General features: G+C 38.9%; 2 protein-coding genes across 3 annotated transcripts; both read right to left on the bottom strand.

Moving 5' to 3' along the window:
- Nucleotides 1–313: 313 nt before the first annotated feature.
- plcxd1.2 (phospholipase C, X domain containing 1, tandem duplicate 2) lies at nucleotides 314–5,135 on the bottom strand. Of its 2 annotated transcripts, XM_086047049.1 has the most exons (7): nucleotides 5,041–5,135; nucleotides 4,706–4,895; nucleotides 4,153–4,289; nucleotides 3,329–3,457; nucleotides 3,090–3,245; nucleotides 2,264–2,447; nucleotides 314–1,270 (listed from the first exon to the last, which is right to left on the bottom strand). In XM_086047049.1, the coding sequence occupies exons 2-7, from the start codon at nucleotides 4,848–4,850 to the stop codon at nucleotides 957–959; spliced, it is 1,065 nt and encodes a 354-aa protein (XP_085903175.1). In that variant the 5' UTR covers nucleotides 4,851–4,895; nucleotides 5,041–5,135; the 3' UTR covers nucleotides 314–956. The 2 variants fall into 2 exon arrangements, with proteins under 2 accessions (XP_085903175.1, XP_085903173.1); XM_086047047.1 differs by having other exon boundaries at nucleotides 4,706–5,113.
- Nucleotides 5,136–7,390: 2,255 nt separating this feature from the next.
- On the bottom strand, nucleotides 7,391–12,628 carry plcxd1.1 (phosphatidylinositol-specific phospholipase C, X domain containing 1, tandem duplicate 1). The gene is made up of 7 exons (XM_086047151.1): nucleotides 12,490–12,628; nucleotides 10,524–10,635; nucleotides 10,302–10,444; nucleotides 9,867–9,995; nucleotides 9,566–9,721; nucleotides 9,138–9,321; nucleotides 7,391–8,563 (listed from the first exon to the last, which is right to left on the bottom strand). Exons 1-7 carry the CDS (start codon nucleotides 12,517–12,519, stop codon nucleotides 8,328–8,330), a joined length of 990 nt encoding a protein of 329 aa, XP_085903277.1. The 5' UTR covers nucleotides 12,520–12,628; the 3' UTR covers nucleotides 7,391–8,327.
- Between the last annotated feature and the right edge of the window lie 3,684 nt (nucleotides 12,629–16,312).

The raw sequence follows: 16,312 nt of genomic DNA, 5'->3' as shown, positions 1-16,312 counted from the left end.
TAATAGAAAATATTTTGAATGACACTTAATTTTACCATTTTGTTTTGTATATACACATAGTATTAGTGTGCATCATATATATTTTACAGTTAACTACAATATGTGTAAAAATAAGACATCCAGGTAATTAGCACGGATATTATGACAAAACTAACTAAAATTGGGGAAAAAAAAGTTCGTTAATGAAATAAAATAAAAACAAAATGTTTTTATAAAACAAAAACTAAAATGACATCTTATGTTTATGAAACTAACTATAGCGAAAATTTCCTTTGTTTTTGTTTTTGTTTTTATCATTGATATACATAAGCTATTGGGGTTAAATGTATTTATTTTGGTATTGCTGTACATTCGTAGCTTGTAGTTTAGTTTACTTTATTACACAATACGTATTAACTTTGTTAGCATTTGAATCCTGCACCCAAGTACTGCATATATTTTTTTTAAAACAAATACAAAAAAAAAAAAAGCAAATATAACTAATAAAAACTAACAAACTTGCTTTGAAAACTAATTAAGACTAATAGAATTTAAAAAACAAATCAAAAAAATAAAAGCGAACTATAATGAAAAAAAACTATTACAAGCCTGGAAATAAGTGAATTTTAGAACGAGTCGAGTGTTTCTGGCTTTTACAGTAGCTTCTTTTAATTACATAATTATATTTTACATTTAACAAATAAAATGTGTAATAAAAACATCCTACTGAGAGCTGTTCCTAATATTGCGACCAAGGAACCCAAAATATGAAAAATAAAAGCAATGCTCAGTATTTTTCACTCCTTAGCCTGTCGAATTCAATTAGTCATGTTGTTTACGTGACTGTTCATACAATAAATGGACGGAAGGATCAAATCATGCCGAGTTGCTCCTAATATTGTGACCACCACGGAAAGCGAACTATCACATTAGCAGCTCTCAGTATAATTTAGTGCACAATAATAAGAAAAAAATGTTCAACGAACAGACTTTGTTGGCTGGTGCAAGCGTCCACGAGCACTCTGCTCGCATCCGTTTTCCGCGTGCCACTTTTGGTCCGTCAGCAGTTTCCTGTTGAGTCCCACGACGAGGGGGCCGAGGGGCAGCGGACCCACGAAGTCCCCGGCGATGATGTTGAGGCTGTGGGGGTCCGAGCCGGGGGTCTGCTGCTTCACCCACTCGCTCAGGCTCTGCCACTGGGCCCAGGTCAGCGTGCGCAGAGACTGCTTGGGGTTAGTGATGATGTACTTCCTGTACGCTGTCAGGTTTAAGCCCGTCACGAAGAAACCCTCTGCAGGGACAAAGAAACTACAGTAGAGCTTGATCCACGTTAGTGTGTTAATAGGTGCATTCTGACTGATCTTTCAAGGCTCGCAGAATATAGTGCTTTATATAAACAGAAACTACGAAATGAAATATTTGACTCTCTACTTTCACCACAATTTTTTTTTCTCACCTATCTTCTCTATTTTATTTTTTGAGTAATCAGCAATGGACTATGGGTTGGTTTCACCCAAATCCCCTATTTTGGACCCCCCAAAAAACAGACAACAAGCTTTTTAGTGAAAAGATATATTTTATGGTGCGAATAATTTTTGACGCCTCAAACATCCGAGTAATCCTTTTCTGACATAAAATACCAACAGCAACAATGAAAACGTACTTTTGGTGGCAAAATAATTTAAAAATATCATCAGTCTCACAATTTGACAGACTTTACAAACTATTTGCACGCCATTTAGTAGTAGTATTTTGTAGTGTGTGTGCGTGCATGTACATTGCATCATCGCTTCTACTTCTAAATCTAATCTCTTTCCTCTTTTTTCTCTTTTGTGACATTCTTTGTAGTAGATTTAGCATGACAAACACATTGTCACAAGCTGCTTGTAATGGTTGAATTTCTAGGTCTGCCATGTTCACATTGTTTTGATACATGTTGATCTCATCCAAAAGAGACCCAATACTGCCCTATCCTGACCATACTTAGCGTTTATTTATTTAAACTTTCCCACCTTCATCATCAAACCAGAGTTGGCCAAGACCTTTCTCCGCCCATTCCCATAAAACAACGTAGTGTCCGGCAATCGCCAGCGACGGCATTCAAAGCGTTAATAATGCAAATGAAATGGTTATCCGATTACTATATTCATCAACGGGATAATCGGTAGAATACTTGATTGTAAAAATTTGATGTGATTGTGTTGATTTGATTGTGTGACGAAATATCATGGTGAGGAGGTCTATAGTTAGTGTGCTCTTGTGCGACAGTGTGACGTGGACTCACCTGGCCTTCCGAGCTGCTTGTTCCACTCCAGGAATTTGATGGCAGCGCAGGCCGTGCGCTGGTTGGCCCACCAGTAGGGAATGCTGGGGAGTAGCTCGGCGTGCCGGGAAGCTACGTCGGCGTCGTAGGAGAGCATAACCTGACGACCCGACGCCCATAGACGGCGCAGGGACCAGTCCGCTTCCTGTACAGGGGGGGGGGAAAGAGAGACACGCATGACTATACAGTTAAAGCAACGAACGTCTCATGATCCAAAGTATACCGCATCGCACATGCAAAAACCTCTATGCAAAGGAGCATTTTATGGTCCAAAGCATACCACATTGTATGTCTAATATGTAGCCATTTTTAATCCATGAAAAGAACAGCTCATAATCCAATGCATACCACATCATATGCCCAACATATATCTAGCTGTAGGAGGGAACGGCTCCCACTCCGAAGTATACGTCCAACATCTATGGAAAGGAGCATATCTTGATCCTAAGCATACCATATGCCCAACATTTAATGTACTGCGTATTTTATCCATTGAAAAAAAATATGCATCATAATTCACTGCATCATCTTACTATGAAAAGGAGCGTCTCATCATCCAAGCAATACCAAGCAACACAACTACTGTATCTATCATAGTGTGCGTCTCGTGATCCAAAGCATACCACATCATGTGAACCATCTTATGATCCAAAGCGTACCACATCATATTGCGCCACATCTAACTATGGAAAGGAACGCCTCGTGATCCAAAGCATCTTTTATCTTTTCTACGGAAAGAAATCCTAATAATCCAAAGCATACCACATCATGTACGCAAAGGGCTGACCTGGCGCAGACAGAGTTTGGTGCCAAAGATCTTCTTGAGGTTGCATATAAAGAAGTGATGTAGCGCGTCACTGAGCCCCTCGAAGTGTCTGCAGGCCAAGATGACGACCTCCTTGGGGTGACCCTCCAGCCAGGTGGCCACGGACCACAGAGTGTCCTGATTGGTCGAGAGCAAGAGTGCATTTGAGCTCATTGGTCAGTGCCGACGTCACGATTGGGCCAGCGAGCGTCGTCACTCACCAAAACGGTGACATGCGTGTATAGGATGTGTGTGAAGTACAAATCTGATGATGGGTCGTCGGGTTTGTGCGCCACGCGCAGGTCGAAATATCGAATGCCCATCGATAGCTGATCTTCGATGCAGCGGTCCTGATTGCACAGACAAGTCCGGCATTTAAAAAACGGATATCGTCGCTGTCATGTGAAAAACACTTACCTCCATTTTTTTTTCATTTTCTTATTTTTACATAAAATATATCTTTTGAAATTTAATTTATTTTATTTAATTTTAAATAATAGTGAAAAATAAAAAAGTTTCCAAAATTGGAGATGTGTTTTTCACAGGACAGCGACGATATGATATGATAATCATAATAACAATATAACATAATTGTGCGATACATACTGGAAATTCTTAAATAATAATCATTTAATAAGTGAATGATAAAGCACCTTTCAAACGCTTTATTATTATGAAAAATATCCATTACATTGTTATTCTGTATAAAGTATTTCTGTACAATACATAAATATCTAATTACATATTCTAGTTTGTGTACGCTGTATTCAATTTTATTGTGTTAAAAAAAATGATTTATCTTATCCAATAACTGTAGCTATTTAAGTAACATATATTAATATCAATTTCAAATATATACTGTAAGTAAACAAAATATAGTCATATATTTAAAATGCAAATGAATATGATTTAATGATGTATTATAATTTGCTTTACTTTAAAGCGGAATGATAATATATAGTTTATGATATAATCGAGATGTCAGATACAAGAAACTGTTCAGGCTTGTGTTCATATCTACATTTATGATTTCCAGAGGTGGTACCTGCGTGGTGGCCCATTTGAAGACGGTGGGCCGGGTGAGGCAACAGCAAAGTCCATCAAGCACCCTGAAGAGATCCGACTCAGACCTCACCAAGGGGGAGGAGATGTCCAGGCAGTAGCTCATTGTGTCATGACTCCCTGGAAGACACGCACACGCTGAACAGCTATAACTGGTTTGCTGTTCTTGCGATGACGTACTGAAGGAATTTTGACACTCAATCACACGTTCACTCAAACTATCTCTCTCACACACACACGCGCGCGCGCGCGCCCCCCCCCCCCCCCCCCCCCCACACACACACACACACACTCGCTCGCTTCCTCTCTCTGTTGTTTCTACAGCATGAGAGTTGTTCCTAATATTTTGGGTGATCTTATTTTACTGCATGAGTCAAAAGATTATAAACAGTTCACCATTGGGTTAAAGGCAGATTGTTGTATTACATCATATATACGTTTAGTTATAATGACGTTATTTCAAAATAATAGATGACTGGATGTCCTATTTGTTGTGATTGATGAAACAGGGAGATTTGGAATTAAAGAGACAGTACCGGGTATGGCCAAGTGGGTCAGCGGCACGTCCAACAGCTCCTCAGGCAAATTCGACATCCAGTCCTCGCACCAATGATCCATGTCGGGGATCTCCTCAAAGTCGCTGATCACGGAACGCGTCTGTGTGGACAGCTTCTCCCACATTTCACTTTAGATGAATCGATCGCCTTCGATTATTTCATCCTTTGCCTTTAAGAGATCGGGGTCAAAGGGTAAACAGGTAGTGGTGGACGTTTGGTACTTCCTGGGATAAATAACGCGAAATAAGTCAGCCGGCTTGTCAGTGATAGTAAAAAAAAACAAGTTTTTTGCATCGCAGCAACGTCCAACTCACTCAGCATCAACTCTCTCGTTCCGGGTGCGTCTTTGACACACAGACCCGCGTTTGATGCGGCTGTCAGCTTTACTTCCTGGTCGGGCTACGCATGCGAACTTGATACAACAGAGATGAACAAGAAGCGACAAGATGGATATGTCTTGTCGCACTTGCGAGCGTGATAGCTAACTTTACCGGGAAAAATATGGATGGATGGATGGATGGACGGGAATTTTTTTTAAAATAAAAAATCTTTTGGAAATGGATCTAAAATTCAAAATTTCTCAAGACCAACCTTGGAGCATGGGTTGCACCACAGCATGTTCAAAATGTTGGATGACTTCAGCAGAAGATAGACTGCAGTTGATAATAGCCAATACCGATTGACCAATACTAGGCAGGAGGAACAGAGTGATAAGGGGAGCACCTTTGATTAATTTGGTGAACCACATCCTCTAAAAACCCCAAGGAAACAGTTTCAAAGGATTTTGACACGGCTAAACAATGAACACAGGGATCAAATGTGGGGTTTGAAATCAGAGGCCTAGCTGTAGCAACCTTATCAAATGAAAATGTGCAGGAATCTATTGCACATATCAGGGGAAGACTCGTGCAAATAGCTTGATCAGTGTGCACTCAATATTTAAAATAGTACACGTGGATTGTGACGATTAGCCTGAATAAGGGTTGACACATGTTTTCTTTAGCCTCTAACTCTGCTCTAGTAGAAACGCCAGCAGTCTTTTAGGATTTGATAAAAGACCTGCAGATAGTCTTTCTTGCACCTCTCATTAATCCAGGGCTCAAGTCTGACTTCGGCTTTCAATGGAGTCACCAAATTCAGTACAGTAGAGCAGCATGAGCGCCAAGTCACCAAGAGCGGAGTTATTCTCTGATGAGGGAACACAAAGCTCTTCAAAGGCTTGAGAGAACAGGATAAAATGACATGAACGACCACAGCCATATGTTCAGATATCACATTGTTCAAGACTTCCAAATTTGACACCGGTAGACCACAAGAACAAGGTCGAAACTGGCTAGTCACACACTTCACTAAAAGAAGTCAGTAAGGTTTACAAATTCCTTAGCCAGTATTTTTCAGGATTATGAAGATTAAAATCCCCCATGATTATACTTGGGCATGATTTTGACAAAAAGAAAACTTGAAAAGTCTTTCATTAAAAAAGTTTACTTCAAAGAAGGTGAAGGGATTGGCTTGTTAACGCTATTTGTTGTTGGCCAAATTTAGAAATTATTTTCATTTTACAGAGACTTTATAATATAAAATATAAAGGTTACCACTGTAGATTAAAAAAATATATAAAAAATACCATTGTTTCAAGTACTTACTCTCAGTAGCGTTACATATCATTTCTATGTAATTATAGTGCATCACTGACTACTTTAATGTCAATTGACATAAGCAGCTGCATTTAAAAATCTGTACCTTACTAACATTGTGCTTCTGCGCTAACATGCTTATGCTAAGGCAAGCGGTGGGCAGTTTACGACCCCTGGGTCATTTTAGGAGATTTGAGAAACAAATACAGCTTCACATATAGATATAATAGTCTTTGCCATTAGATGCCATATTGAACTTAAATTTACATTACATTTATTTCCTATTCACGGCAGAGATTTTCTGATACTAACGAGTCAAATGACACTGGAGAGGGTACATATCGAATAGCAATTTTCATTTCGGGGTGTACTTGCTTTTGTTGCCAGCGATTCAAGATATTAAAGGCGGTCTAGGCTGTCTACTTAACATTATAATAAAGTACCATTTTTTGTCTGTGTGCCATTAGAAGATAAAACCAAATATTTCCCAAAGTGTAAGGGGTGTACTCACTTCTGTGAGATACTGTAGATGAGGAAACATATGGCATGTCAACCAATTACAAGAAATTATTCCTCCGTGACATTGAAACCTTTCTGAATAGAAATCGTAATTAGAATACAGTGAACCCTGCGTATTTGTGGTTTGACCTTTGCAAAATAAAAAAAAAAAAAGGGGAGGGCGAGATTAGGGGCGATCCTATTTTAAATGACACGTCATCTATGTCACACAGCTTTTAAATGACATGCGTTCTCTCAAAACGATGTCACATAGAATTGGACCGAGGTCCTAGGAAGAAACTCGTTCTGGGCACATACTGAAAAGTCAAACCATTGCAAAGCTCCGGTAAGAATCAGGCAAGTCTTGCATCAAAGGTTCAGTTCATGAATAATTTAAGGCATCCAGCGTTTTGGGCAGCCATTTAGTATAACTGCTGACTTAAAAAAAAAATTGCAAACCATATTTTATTTTTAACTCCGCAGATAAGGGCATAGTAAGACATGGATGCAAAAGGACCCAAATGTGCAATTTTCAGGTTGCAAAAATGACTGATTTAATGAGTGTTCAATAGGCATCTTACTAACAAAAAAATCACTGCAATGCAGGAATCTCATCAGTCTTTGTCAAGGGTAAGAACAAAACACAGAGAAGCTAGAAAAAAAAAAGGAACAAGTTCGAATCTTAGCAAAGCTGGTAAACGAGGGACAAAGGTAGCGAGATAAATACAAATTTAAGCAAAAACTCAGGAAGCACAAGAAACTGAAAGCAAGGACTCTTGGTAACATGAAAGAAAGTCAAGCATACCAGACAGGGGTGGAACCATTTTTCAAATTCAAATCGACAAAGGCTGCAATTTGGGACAAAAACACTCCCTTTCAGTTGACAGCAAAGTTATTTTAGTTAACGAAAACCAATGAAATAATCTAAAATTGAAAAAAAAAATTGATGAAATAAAAAAGGCTTTTTAAAAAAAGTTAAAACTCCATTTTACATTTACAACCTAACAAACTAAATACAATTAGAGCGAAAATGTCCTTCGTATTCATCAATTCATTTAATACTGGAGGCTTGGGGTTGGTTTTTAATATATTTAGTTCGGTATTACAGCACGGCCGTTGTGTCAAACAGTTGTCTGGTCCTTTTACTTTACTTGTTGATTTTGTCACTAAACTCTTGAAACATGATGCTAGGTTAACAAGTGTGCTCATGTTTTAGTTCATACTCGAACAATACATGTATTTAGAAAATAGTACAATACAACCGGATTCAACAATTCTCATGTCACAAATTACAAGATGACAACTTGGCAAACAAGGGATGGGAGGGGACACAGGTGGCGACAATCACCATAATGAGGAGACACTAGGTCAGGAAGTACATCTTCTGAAACGAGAGCAAAGAATTACTACAAAATAAAAGCAAACATGACAGTATGAAAGCCAAGACTGAAAACAAATGATTGCTCTTAACGCAGTAGTTTGCTGTTAAGCGACACGACGATTTGCGGAAAGTGTCCCTCGTTGACAAAGTCGCCTGCCACGATGTTGAGCGCGTGCGAGTGGCTGCCGGGTGTCTGCTTGCGGACCCACTGAAGCAGCGTTGAGTTGGTGGACTTTACCAGGTCCTTCAGAGACTGGGTCAGATTCTTGCTGATGTACGGCATGTCCACTGTCAAGTTGATGCCGGCGACAAAAAAACCTCCTGAAACAAATTATTAAAACATTTTTAAACTTGTTTTAGAATCCAGGGCCAGCCGGCCGAGAAACCGCAAATTTCAATTAGAGAGGGCTGTATGTGTCTCTAAAATTATTTTTGACACTAATTTTAAAAAATGTTACTTTTTTATGCGCAGGTATGCGCAACTAGCAGCCCCTTGATTAATTTTCAAAAGATAAAAAAAGTTTTACATTTTCTATTTTTTTTGCTTTTTTCAACACCCACCCCCACCCCCAACCCGCCCCCCCCACTCTACAAATCTTAAAAATCCGCTGATAAACTACTAGTAGTCAATATTGGTGCTGCTTCCAGCACCCCTTCCCCTTAGTACTTCCTCTTGCATTCTTTTACATTGACATCGTCTCAAATTAAATGTGTGCCGCCATCCAGTGGACAACAGTGGAATGACACTCCATATAAGCCTCGTTTTAGGCCAAAATGTTTACCCCAAAAACCTGTAAAAAACGGAACTGCGAACCTGACCCCATGATGGAGGTGGGTAACTGTAATGTACATTTTTTGCTATTTTAATCAATTTAATCAGTTTTGTGGTGCTTACGTGGTCTGCCACTTTTCTCCTGATCCTCCAAGGCCTGAATCAGTTCCTTTGCCTTTAGCTTGTTGGCCCACCAGTAAGGAATGTGTTGCCAAAGGCGGTTATGGCGGCCAACTATGCTGTCGTCCTCGTACGACACGATCACCTGGTGGCCTGACTGCCACAGCTTCCGAAGGGTTGGCACGTCCTGAAACGCAAACCAACTAAGACAGGGTAGCTTTTGACTCCCAGACCTGTCAAAAACTGTTCAAATGACTTTTTTTTTCTTGAATGGGATTTTTCTTTCTCAAAATAAATGACTTTTTTTCTTAAATAAATGGGATTTTTTTTCTCAAAATAATTTTTTTTTTCTTGAAAAACTCTTTAGAGTCATCGTTGCACCTCTACTACAAAGGCTAACCTAAAACAATGAAAAGATGTAAAGGGAGTACCATTCTGGGACAGAGTTTGGATGAAAAGATGTTTTGAATGGTGTTGACCAGCTGCATGTGGAGCTTGTTGTTGAGGTCAAGGAAGTGGCTGAAGGACAGGATGACCACCTCTTTGGGGTGAGAGTCCAGCCATATGCGGATCTGGCGCAGAATCGTCTGTCGGGTCAACACAAGTACAGCCGAAACGCTTTTATGAAACGTCGCAGACAGCCAAGCACAAGTGCCAAATGAAACCACTTGATGAGCAGAAAATGAAAATGGGTCAGCTGTGGTGCCATGCGCCTGCCCGGGAGTGGCCTACCTCCACGGTGAGCTTGGTGTAGAAGCCGTGGTAGAAGTAGAGGTTGCTGGAGCGGTCGCCGGGCCTGTGCGCGATTCGCAGATCCAAGTAGCGGATGCCGCTGTTCAGCTGCTCTGTCACCGTGAGATCCTGCAGCCCATACATAGAACAGCGTGCCACATACAGTGCCCCCCAAAAGTATTGCCGCAATTTGTTGTTTATGTTACTTTCTTTCTAGAAAACATACAACATACATTCTCAAAACATTGACTTGTTTAAAATATTTTACTCATCTAGCATAATTACTTTTTCCCTTAATATTTATATTTCATGAAATAGAGTACTTTATTCTTTTAACATGGGACTTTATTTTCTGAATTTTTTTTATTACATTAACTTTTTGGGGAAACTACAAAAAAAATTCATCATCCTTCCATCTCATGCTAATGATCATACCTGCGTTACGGACCACTTGTACATTAATGGTCGAATGAGGCCTCTGGTGTATTTGTCCGCCTTCAGCAGCATGTCAGGTTGGGTCACGTCGACGGGAGATTTGCTGTTTTTATCCAGACAGTACGTGATGGCGTTGTGGCTGCCTGCACGAACAAGGAAAAACAGGTAACAGTGGCACTCCCCCGTGAAGGCTGACAAAGTGTTTGCGGGCGGGCGGCTTACCCGGAATGGCCAAGTGGTAGAGCGGGGTGTTCTGCAGGGTTGCCGGCATACGACTCATCCAGCTGTCCATGGGTATATCGGGCACACGCTTCGAGCCTCTCGGGCTTCCCGGCTGTGAAAACATGAAATGTTATAGCCGTGCATAAAACATGTGATGAGGGTGGTTGGACATGTTTGGGGAGCAGGGGAACGATTAATCGAGTAACGCGAATAATTCGGGATGGCAAGGGAATGAGGAGTACATTAGAGTATAGTATACTGTCTTTAATAGTCTGGAAAACAATTTACAGGTTGTAAATTTCTCGCTCTCCAAGGTCAACACCATTGTTGACAGGGTGTAAAATCCCGTGCATAACACTATTTTTTTTTGGGGGGGGGGGGGGGTGATCCCAATAGAGGGGTGTTATAGAGGTCTCAGTAAGAAATGGAAATTTCTCACATCATTTGGACCACATGTGTCAAACTCTGTTCGAGGGAAACATCTCAAACATGCCGGAGAGTGGACCGAGGATCGGAGTTTGACATCTGTGGTTTTGATTTATACCAGTACCTGTAGGGGTTGTCATAAAGGAAATATAATCACTGATTTAGAGTATTGCATACACAATGTAACTCAATGTGCCTCACATACTGTAATTAAAAGTTGGCTACAACATTTGAAAAAATATTTGGAGGGATTTAAAAGCAAAGTGCTGTAAAGAAAGGAAAGTTTAATAAAATTACTATGAGAGTACAGTGCAAGAACACGATTTTCGAAAGTATGATTTTAGAAGTACTTTAAAGATCTTAATCATAGTTATGAGAAAATAGCAGTTATGAACCTGAATTTAAAGATATATTACCACTTTGTTGGCATGTTTTGACTATCCATTCATATTCTTACACAGGTGTGTCGTTAATTCATCCAGCCCACTTGGATCGATGATTATATTTGTGCATTGGTTGAATGAAATCATTTCCTGTTCACGTAGCTGAATTTGTTGTGGGATTGTGCTTTCTTTCAAATGTAGTGCAGTTATTCTACGGCTCCAACGATGATTGGGAAATTTAATTTCGTTTTGTTGGTGACGTTTGCCGTTCTATCCGGACTTTGAGTTTCACTGTCCTACCAAAAAAGGTTTGGCGTGAGCCGCACGTAAATGTACGCACGTCCTTACGAACAAATCCAAATTGCGTGGGAATGTTCACGCGTACATTTCACGCACTTTCTATGCGTATGCGCGTTTAATAGACGAGGCCGAAGGTGTTAATAAAGCGACAACGACATGTCATGAAATGTCTGTACAGCTGTGCGGTTGGGTTTAATACTAAATATTTGTAACTTATTTTCCATGCGTCTCAGTCTGAGCTCGTTGAGGAATGCCTTTATTACGCATGGCAATCGAGTAAACATTTAACCTTGAGTACCCAAGGTAGAAAAGCGCTAGATAAGTGATAGCCCATTTAAGGGGAAAAAAATATTAATTTAAACAAAAAGCGCTACTTTAAAATGGATTTGTGTTTGTGACATGCGCGCGGGGGCTGAGCATATTCGCTCACTTTGATGTCGTTCACACTATTTTAATGAATGAATTAGCCATTTTTCAAACATTGTCATGGCTTGTTAGTGCTGACTTGTATTTATGATGCTTTGTCTCCCTCTACAGGCGCTTTGGCGTAATTAAATCTGCCAATAAGAAGACAGGTTAGAAATATTGGGGACAGTCAATTACGCTAAAGCGCCTGTACAGCATCATAAATACAAATCAGCACTAACAAGCCATGACAAATTGACTCTGTCCCCAATATTTGTAACTTGTCTTCATATTGGCAGATTTAATTACGCTAAAGCGCCTGTAGAGGTAGACAAAGCATCATAAATACAAGTCAGCACTAACAAGCCATGACATACATTAGCGCTTGAACATTTGTAGGTGCAGGTGTGACACTAAAATCCGATTAAAAACGAGTAAATCGGAACTATTACCTCCGTGGTTCCGCAGAGATTGGCTCCCATGATTGTTGGTTGCTCGGAGCCCGGTGCACGGAAGCTGCACTTGTGCTTGTCAGAATTCAATTCACTAATGCCACATCCACCCTGGTTGCTACTGAATCGTCCCGCCTGGTTCAGCCTGATCTGCAACGGCACAAAAACGTTAGCGATCGTGCTAAAGGTGTCTTTATGATGAGTCGATCTCGCTCCCGAAAATCGTCTTTATTGTTATTGATCTCCAACATGCTACTTTAAAGGTAAAGAATAGTCTTCCAATGTGTTAAGAACAGAACGGGCTCTTTTACGTGGTTTCCTTTTGGTCTGGCTTTGTGGAGGATTCTGGCTTTTATTTCATTGCGAATCCGATTGCATAAGCGATATTTAAGATTGATACAACCGATCCAACTAAAGCCCATTGGAAAAAGGTTACATTAAACAAAGATATTGATGTGAGTTGTCGGTTATATTCTGAATCTTTGGCAGCACTGCCCTTTCTGTAGAGTCTTTTTGGTGCTGTGTGTTTTTGTGACAAGTTGAAGTTACATTAATGAAATATTTGTGTTATTTTTTTGAATAATGTACTTGTTTGTACTGGTTTACTGTGGATGGAATGAGCAAAAGTCCAGTTTGATGTATTCAATTAATCTGATTATATTGATTATAAAATGTAAAGAAATAAATATTTAAATATCATATAGACAATAAGTTAGTAAGTTGTATTTTATGATCAGCCATTCTTTGGAACAAAACACAATTAAAACTAACAACACTGCTGTGCAAGTGACCACACTGCAATGGCAACATTTTTAACCGAATGCGCAATGAAATAAAAAAATACCCCCCCCCTCCCTTACTAAACACACACGGGGGGGATTTGTGCAGCACAAACACAGAATTGCAACATAATGGCTACTTTCAGAAGGGCTCGGACGTCTGAAAACTGTTCAATTAGTGGAGCCGATGAGTTCACAGCAAATATGGTGCTTCAGCATTTAGGTGTTATGCTGCACACAAATACAAAATCTTGTTCTTGTGCTGGAAGTTCTTTTAGTAGTTTTAGTAAGCGACTTTTTGTTTGTTTATTTTGATTTTAAATGCCTGACATGCTTTTAGATCAAACTTTAAATTTCGCTCAAGACGCACCTTTTTGTTGTCGTTTTTTCCTCCCGTTTTCATTTTATGTTATCCACGTTATATCATGCACCTTATTAAATCTCGTTTTATTCGCTCTACCCGTCTACTTTTTGTGATTGTACACACACTTAATTGTGAAACTTTCGAGGTAGTAGCCTATCAAAAGTCCCTTTCACATTGCCTGCAAAAGCCACTTTTGTCTCGACCACGACATTCGTCCATTATGACGACATACAAAAGTGAGGTGATGACTCCATGTGACTTGTTGAGAGTGTTTGGACAACCAGTAGGTACGGACCGTCCTTTAGGCAGGAGTCACTAAACAGGTTTTGAAACAAATATTTGATCCGTGATGACAAGTCAACAACAGTTTGGTTATGTAGTTCTCACTGAATCTTATTGCAATGCCAAACTTACAACTTCAAATGGGAATATATGACACAAACCCAAAAGTCAGAAAGCACGTCAAAGTGCTTATTGTCATGTTACCATTGTAATTTTTTTCTTGCAAATATGGCCATTTTTTAAAAAAAAAAATAATGGGACTTTTTCCTTGTAATTAAAACATGACTTTCATCTTGTAACATAACTTTTTAATAGAATTTTTTTTTTTCTGGAACAACATTTTATCCTGAAAAAGACAACTTTATTTTTGTAATGTTTTTTCCTCAACTACTCCATAAATACTATATTGTTCATGGGAAAAAAAAAAAACATTTCTTCAAAAAAACAAAAAACACATTCTTGAGAGATTACGTTTTCTTCAAACTTTTGACTATACTCTCTAAAGATTCCTTTTTTTAAATGTATTTTTCTCTCCGTATATTGACTTTTTTTCAAATACTGTATAGAACTTTTGAAAAACAGGATTTTTTTTTAAATATGATTTTTTTCTTGAAAAATAAACATGACCTTATTCTTGTGATATTCCTACTCGTTAATTTTTTTTCTTGTATAAATTTTCTAAAAAAAAAAACAACTATTCTTGCAGCTTAACAGCTGTTTTCTCATCTATAGTGTAATTTCTGTGGGGATTTATTTTTCAAGAAGAAAACAAAACTTTTTTTCCATTAACATTTTAACTCTTGTTTAAAAATCTTTTTCCCCTCAGTATTGTATATTCCTTAAAAAAAAATCGTCTGATGAAAATAAAGATATATTTTTGGAATGGTATGCCTAAACTGTATTGAAACTTTTTTTTTTAACTTTACAACTTCATTTTCTACTTTATTATAATGTTACAGCTATAAATAAAGAGAATACTTAAACAAAACAGTAGATCTTCATGTGATATTAACATCTAAAAATCTTTATTACAAAGGAGGGTATAAAACAATATTTTTATATCATATCAGAGTGAATATACGAACACGAGCAACGGAATATCATCTGAATATGGATTTTGACTTGCCTGAATCTGAGTAGAGATGCGGCACTAGACCGGTTCTTCAATCCCAGCGGGGACACAATTCATATTCCCCAGGAAAATCGCGACGCATTAGAAGCATCTGGAAAGTATTCGCAGCCCTTCGCTTCTTCCACATTTTCTTTATGCCTATTTTGAAGTGGAATAAATTAGTTGTTATAAGTACATAAACTACCGTTCAAACGTTTGGGGTCACCAACAAATGTCCTTGTTTTTGAAAGCAAAGCACTAAAGTGGATATCGTCGCTGTCCTGTGAAAAACACTTATCTCCAATTTTGGAAACCTTTTTAATCTTCACTTTAATGCGATGTCTGTAACGCGGAAACATGATTCATGTAAAAATAAGAAAATGAAAAAAAAATGGAGATAAGTGTTTTTCACATGACAGCGACGATATAAAGTCTACACACCCCTGTTCAGATGTCTTGTTTGTAGGATTAAAAAAAACAAACGCCAAGAGAAATCATTTGATTTCAAAACTGTTTTTCCACCTAAAACCTATAAAACATAATAGAATTATTATATTTGCTTTAATGTTTTCAAGAAGTGTAGTTTTTAGCCCAGTATAAAAGAAAGTTCTATTAACCTGGGACGTGATGACTGCTTTTTTAAACTGTTTATAATTCCCACTACCTTTTCCAAGACTCCAGTCCTATTTGAGAAGAAAAACATTTTCCCACTTATATTTGGGGGATTTTGCTTTGGTTTGATTAAACCAATGTTGAGCTTTTTTTGGCACAAACATACCTAAAAGAGAACGCTATACCTAAAGTGAAGCATTAGACAAGACGGAGGGAATTATGAACAGTTCTAAATGGCAGTCGGTGTCAGCACAAAACCTACAGGCTTCTGGTAGAAAGCATTAAAAAATGTAAGGAAAATCCTACCAGAACATCGGAACTTGACTTCATCTTTCTGAACTCAGCCACATCCCAGTTATAAAAGGGCGTGCACATGATGCAAGTATTCCAAACCTGTTCTCAACATGTTGACGCACCTTTGGCAACAATGACAGCCTCAAGTCTTTTTGAATATGACGCCACAAGCTTAGCACACCTATCTTTGGGCAGTTTTACCCATTCCTCTTTGCAAAAACACTCGAGCTCCATCAGGTTAGCCGGACAGCGTTCCTGCACGGCCGTTTTCACATCCCTCCAGAGATGTTCAATGCGGTTTGAGTCTGGGCTCTTGCTGGGCCACTCAAGAAGATTTACAGGGTTGTCCCGAAGCCATTCCTGTGATATCTTGGCAATGTG

Source organism: Filicampus tigris, chromosome 12, assembly GCF_054856515.1.
Source record: "Filicampus tigris isolate MCC_2025a chromosome 12, RoL_Ftig_1.0, whole genome shotgun sequence".
NCBI lineage: Eukaryota > Metazoa > Chordata > Actinopteri > Syngnathiformes > Syngnathidae > Filicampus > Filicampus tigris.
The sequence above is the reverse complement of the archived record's forward strand: the minus strand, read 5'-3'. Positions and strand labels throughout refer to the sequence as shown.